Genomic DNA, 6805 nt, shown 5'->3' with positions numbered 1-6805 from the left:
ACTCTCAGGCTGTAAGAGAAGCAAGAGCAAGGAGAATTAATGAGTATATAAAAGAATTAAAGAGGATAAAGCTGGACTAGGAAGTTGAGGTTGAAGTGATAGATAAAAGGGAGGGGACAAAGTCCTATGACAAGACCAGGCAAGGCAAGATAAGTAAGAAAACATAAGTAGAACAATTATAGGGGTTAAGAAAATTGATAGAGTGTATTAGCGGCTGGGCCAAATTGGTTGTAAAATGTCTTAGCTTTTAAAAATTAATAATTGACTACAAAGTGCTTTAACCAGGTGCTTTGGGTTGAGGTGTAAGCAACCATAATTAGTGTCAAGAAACAAGGTAAAAGGCTTAACCATTCTGGATAGTAGGGGACCTTAGTGCATCATCTTGGATGTTTTTATTTCTGCCACAGTCAGGATGACTGTAATCTACGTTCTTTGTCCCTTTGCAGGTCTCAGCTGATGGGTCAGTCCACTGCTGGGTTAGTTAATCATGTGGCTGGGCTGTGGCTGGGTCTACTTATTGACCTTGGCTGCTGTTACCAGGGCTTTTGTAGCTAGTGGGACCCCTCTTAGCTTTGATGTACTGTCCAGTCTCACTAGTCACCTGGGAACTCCTCTAGGGATACTCATTCACCTAAGGTCAGGAAAGAATGAGCACAAAAGGTGGAGAAGAGGCTTGTGTTCATAGACATATGGTGGCTATGTGGGAGATAGGGCAGTTGCTTCCCCTTTCCTTTACAGTAGCTCATAGGAGCTCTTGCCTCACACACCTCCAGGAAGGAAAAGAAAGAAAAAGAGGTAGAGGTAGAAGCAAGTTAATCTTTTTGTATTTGAACTGTTTCAGTTTTAGTGTCTCCTAAGTCACTGATTCCTAAGTCCTTAGCTAGCAAAAGTCAACACAGCAATGGCCCCAAAATCACTCATGGACAAAAGTATCTCACCGAGGCTCCTTGATCCATCAGAAGAAGGACAAGGAATATCTGCACATGCCATGTGTAATTCACCAGGAAAGGCAATTGGCTGGTTCAGTTGATAAGAGTACTGGACCAGGAATCAGGAAGACCTGAGTTCTAATTCAACCTCAGACGCTTACTAGCTATGTGACCCTGGGCAAGTCACTTTCCTTATCTCAGTTTCTTCAGCTGTAAAAGGGGAATAATAGTAATATTCACCTCCCAGGGTTGTTGTGTGGATCAAATGAGACAATTGTGAAGTGCTTGGCACATAGTAAGTGTTACATAAATGTTAATTATTACTATTAACTATTATATTCTAAGGACAATCACATATAGTTATAATTTAAAAACCTAAAAGAAATGGTTGACTTTTTAAAACTACAAAATATCATAACTGACAAGTCAAAGAAGTAGATAAACTAAATAGGACCATCAAGACCTGATGGAAAGAGAAATCACAAAGCTTATGAAAAAAAATCATAGCTGAAAAAGGAACTGGGTTTAGATGGAATCTCAAGTTAATTATCCAAAACTTCTAAAGAACAAGTAACTCTTCTCTCAAATAGGGTCTTTCTGAGCACATCCTTTTATGAGGAAAATAGGATTTTGATTGCTAAACTAGACAAATGTTAGACTGAGAAAGAAAACTAAAGGCCATTACAATCATAAATAGCAGTGAAAATAACAAATAAAATACTAGTAAACTGATTAAGTAATAAAGAAAAACAATTTGTTAAGACCAAATAGATTTTGTAATTTGAATGCAAAGATATTTTAATAGCAGGAAATAAACATTATAAATCTTAGCAATAAGAGAAAAAATAATGATGGCATGATTATACAAAGAGATGCAGAGAAAGTCTGATAAAAATAGAGCAGTCATTTATATTAAGTTTAAAAAGGCTAAAAATATGGGAATGGGAGGATCTGTTCTAAAATGGTAAAAAAATTATTCAAAAACAAACATGTTATTTTTAAAAAATATATTTATCACTAACTTTTCAAAAACCATCGAATAGAAATAATGAAAGTAAATATCCTGGCTTTAAACTATGTTTTACTAGCCAGCATAAAAAAAAATTTAATAGCATAAACATGGACATTAAAGAAGCTAAAATATCTCCTTATTTGTGTATGGCATGATTGTATCCTTAGAAAATTCAAATCGCTCAACAAAAATCTAATTGCACTAATATATACAACTTTAGCAAAGTAGCAAGATAGACTTGCTATATAAAATTACATATATGTGTGTGTATGTTCCTATATACCACCAACAAAATAGACTCTATAGAGAAACTGCTTTTGCAATGACAAGAACTGCATCAAATAATTGGTCTTTGATGTTGTAAAGACATATAAAGACCATCTAAATATGAATTTAAGAGAAATCAAGAAAGAACCAGACAAAGGACTCTCCCCACCTGTCAAGCTTCCTGAAGGGTTGGCCGTGTCAAGTTATAGAAATTTGAGTTTAGAAACTTAGAGTACAGAAAGCTTTGAGTACTGATTCAGCCACAGAATCAGAAAATTTGAGGGCTTGCAAGGACCTCAGAGCCATCTAATTCATCCCCACGAACAAAAGGAATCCCTACTTAACATAGCCTACAAGTGATCATCCAGCCTTCTGCTTGAAGACCTCCAAGGAAGGAAAAGCCACAACCTCTGGAAGAGCCCATTCCATTTGAGACAACTCTAATTTGGGGGAGCTATGTCCTTAATGCAGCCCAAGGTTGCATTAGCTTTTTTGACTGCCACGTCACACTCTTGGAATTTCTCTGCATATGTGAAGAACCATATCTGTAGTTTCTCTGCCTTCCTCTTCCTTTCTTTTCCTCGCTGTGCAATGACTTTGGGGTGAATTCCAACTGTGCAGACTTGGCTCAGGGAGAGTGGCATCACATGATAAATAAGCAATAAGTCTAGTCCCATAGCTCCTCCCACATCTCTAGCCTTGACATCTCTTTGTATCTCCATGGAGATAATCACTCAGTTCCTAGTCTTTTAATCTAACTAGGCCATCTTCAGGAACAAAAGGGAAAAGTAATGGGGTGCTGTTTTACTGGAGTGAGTCTAAGGGTCCCCCATTCCAGTTCACCCACATGGGCCATGCTTACAGTCTGCCTTCTTTCTGCAGGTTGTTTCCCCAAAGTCAGTGTGAATGTGAAAAGAAATCAGGGAACTACATCTTTCGGGAGTCCTACAGCAGGAGTGAACTTGAGGCAGTGGAAATCAGAAGAAAGGCAGAATTTGAACACTTCCAAAGGAGGTAATGCTGAATGTGCATGAAAAAATCTCTAAAAAGCTCTCTGGCTGTGTCCTAGGAGGATTTTCTAGGGTCTCTGTCTCAAGTGGATCCTAGGGCAAGATCTCTCTTGAGGTCACCATAGAATACAACTCCTGGTGGCACTTCTACTCCTCTTTTCCTGGCTTTGTGAGTGATCCTTCTTTTGTCATATGCCATTGGTGAGGGGAATTCGGTTCAATCTGAGAGGCTAGGAAGATGGAACTGAGGGGGAAAAATAGGAAACATTTGAGGGTGAGGGAAAGAGTTGGTGCAGTGGACAGAGAACTGGGCTTGGAATCAGAAGAGCTCATCTTCATGAATTCAAATCTGAACTCAGACATTTACTAGAGATGTGACCCTGGGAAAGTCACCTAACCCTGTTGGCCTCAGTTTCCTCATCCATAAAATGATTTGGAGAAGGAAATGGAAAGCCACTACAGTATCATTGCCAAGGAAACCCCAGATAGGATCACGACTGAACAGAAATAACAAAAGGATAGAGTATCCGTTTGGAACTTGAATTTTGTGTGGGAATTTAGGCAAACTATATTCAGGTTCTGTTCAAGGGCAATTTTTATTCACCACCACTGATGGATATGATACCTGTATGGACAGAACACTGTGTCAATCATGGTCCGTGGCAGGGTGTGTCTGTGTGTGATGGGTTGTTGAGACAAAAAGAATAAGAAGAATTACATGTAACAAAGGGCCATGGAAAGATAGACTAAAAGCTAATTGGAAATTAAATAATCTAATCCTAAAGAATGAGTTGGTCAGATAACAAATCATAGAAACAATCAATAACTTAATCCAAAACAATGACAATAATGAGACAACATACCAAAACTTATGAATGCAGTGAAAGCAGTTCTTAGGGGAAGTTTTATATCTCTAAATGCTTACATAAATAAAATAGAAAAAGAGGAGATCAATGAATTGGGCATACAACTAAAAAAATTAGAAAAAGAACAAATCAAAAATCTTCAATTAAACACCAAATTAGAAATTCTGAAAACCAAAGGAGAGATTAATAAAATTGAAATTAAGAAAACTATTGAATTAAAAAAACTAAGAGCTTTTTATGAAAAAACCAATAAAATAGATAAACCTTTGGTTAATTTAATTAAAAAAAAGAAAGAAGAAAACCAAATTACTAGTATCAAGAATGAAAAGGGTGAAGCTACCACCAAGGAAGAGGAAATTAAAACAATAATTAGGAATTATTTTGCCCAACTATATGCCAACAAATTTGACAATCTTAGTGAAATGGATACATATTTACAAAAATATAAATTGCCCAGATTAACAGAAGAGGAAGTAAAATACTTAAATAACCCCATCTCAGAAAAAGAAATTGAACAAGCCATTGATGAACTCCCTAGAAAAAAATCTCCAGGGCCAGATGGATTTACATGAATTCTATCAAACATTTAAAGATCAATTAATTCCAATACTATATAGACTATTTGGGAAAATAGGTGAAGAAGGAGTCTTACCAAATTCTTTTTATGATACAAATATGGTGTTGATACCTAAACCAGGAAGAGTCAAAATAGAGAAAGAAAATTATAGACCAATTTCTCTAATGAATATAGATGCAAAAATTTTAAACAAAATACTAGCAAATAGATTACAGCAACTTATCACAAGAATAATACACTATGACCAGGTAGGATTTATACCAGGAATGCAGGGTTGGTTCAATATTAGGAAAACTATCAGCATCATTGAGCATATCAACACCAAAACCAACAGAAACCACATGATCATCTCAATAGATGCAGAAAAAGCTTTTGATAAAATACAACACCCATTCCTATTAAAAACACTAGAAAGCATAGGTATAAATGGAGTCTTCCTTAAAATAATAAATAGCATCTATCTAAAACCTTCAGCAAGCATTATATGTAATGGGGACAGGCTAGAAGCATTTCCAATAAGATCAGGGTGAAACAAGGATGTCCATTATCACCACTGTTATTCAATATTGTACTGGAAACCTTAGCTTTAGCAATAAGAGAAGAAAAAGAAATTGAAGGAATTAGAATAGGCAAAGAAGAAACAAAGCTATCACTCTTTGCAGATGACATGATGATATACTTAGAGAATCCTAGAGAATCAAGTAAAAAACTACTTGAAATAATAAACAACTTTAGCAAAGTTGCAGGCTATAAAATAAACCCACATAAATCATCAACATTTCTATACATTACCAACAAAGCCCAACAGCAAGAGATAGGAAGAAAAATTCCATTTGAAGTTATTGTAGACATTATTAAATATTTGGGAGTCTACCTGCCAAAAAAACCCAGGAACTCTATGAACACGATTACAAAACACTTTTCACAAATAAAGTCAGATCTAAATAATTGGGAAAATATCAGTTGCTCATGGGTAGGCTGAGCTAATATAAAAAATGACAATTCTACCTAAATTAATTTATTTATTCAGTGCCATACCAATCAAGCTATCAAAAATTATTTTATAGAGCTACAAAAAATAATAACAAAATTCATCTGGAAGAACAAAAGGTCCAAAATATCAAGAGGATTGATGTAAAGAAATGCAAGGGAAGGTGGCCTAGTCATACCAGATCTTAAATTGCATTATAAAGCAGCAATCATCAAAATTACTTGGTACTGTTTAAGAAGTAGAGTGGTGGATCAGTGGAATATATGAGGTACACAAGACACAACAGTCAATGACTAGAGTAATCTACTATTTGATAAACTCAAAGACTCCAGCTTCTGGGGTAAGAATTCATTATTTAACAAAAATTGCTCAGAAAACTGGAAAACAGTATGGCAGAAACCAGGCATAGACAAATATCTTACACCGTATACTAAGACATAGTCCAAATGAGTACACAATTTAGGTATAAAGACTGATACTATAAGCAAACTCAGAGACAAGGAATAGTTTATCTGTCAGATTTATGTAGAATGGAAGAATTTATCACCAAACAAGAGACAGAGAACACTACAAAATGCAAAATGGATGATTTTGATTACATCAAGTTGAAAAGTTTTTGCACAAACAAAGCCAATGCAACTAAGATTAGAAGGGAAGTACAAAGCTGGGAAACAATTTTTACAACCAGTGCTTCTGATAAAGAACTCATTTCTAAAATATATAGAGAACTGAGTCAAATTTATAAGAATACAAGTCATTTCCCAATTGACAAATGGTCAAAAGATATGAATAGGCAATTTTCAGATGAAGAAATTAAAGCTATCTATAGTCATATGAAATGGGCAGCTAGGTGGCCCAGTGAATAGAGCACCAGCCCTGAAGTCAGAAGGACCTGAGTTCAAATCCAGTCTCAGACCAAACACTTCACACTTACTAGCTGTGTGACTCTGGGCAAGTCACTGAACCACAATTGCCTAAAAAATAAAAAAATATACAAATAAATAAATATAGTCATATGAAAAAATGCTTTAAATCATTAAATGATGAAAGAAATGCAAATCAAAACAACTCTGAGGTACCACATCATACCTATCAGATTGGCTAACATGACAGAACAGGAAAATGACAAATGCTAGAGAAGACATGGGAAAAT

At 35.6% G+C, this 6805-nt stretch overlaps 1 protein-coding gene across 1 annotated transcript in view; it reads left to right on the top strand.

Moving 5' to 3' along the window:
• Positions 1-2996: 2996 nt before the first annotated feature.
• Positions 2997-6805, top strand: part of B4GALNT2 (beta-1,4-N-acetyl-galactosaminyltransferase 2 (SID blood group)) — a 34374-nt gene continuing 30565 nt past the window's right edge. Inside the window, exon 1 of the mRNA XM_020997268.2 lies at positions 2997-3222. Coding sequence (XP_020852927.2) covers positions 3056-3222 — 167 coding nt within the window. The 5' untranslated portion in view covers positions 2997-3055. The remainder of the gene's footprint in view (positions 3223-6805) is intronic.

The sequence above is a fragment of the Phascolarctos cinereus genome, unplaced genomic scaffold, assembly GCF_003287225.1.
Source record: "Phascolarctos cinereus isolate Bilbo 61053 unplaced genomic scaffold, phaCin_HiC Scaffold_5;HRSCAF=322, whole genome shotgun sequence".
Classification (NCBI taxonomy): domain Eukaryota; kingdom Metazoa; phylum Chordata; class Mammalia; order Diprotodontia; family Phascolarctidae; genus Phascolarctos; species Phascolarctos cinereus.
The sequence above is the reverse complement of the archived record's forward strand: the minus strand, read 5'-3'. Positions and strand labels throughout refer to the sequence as shown.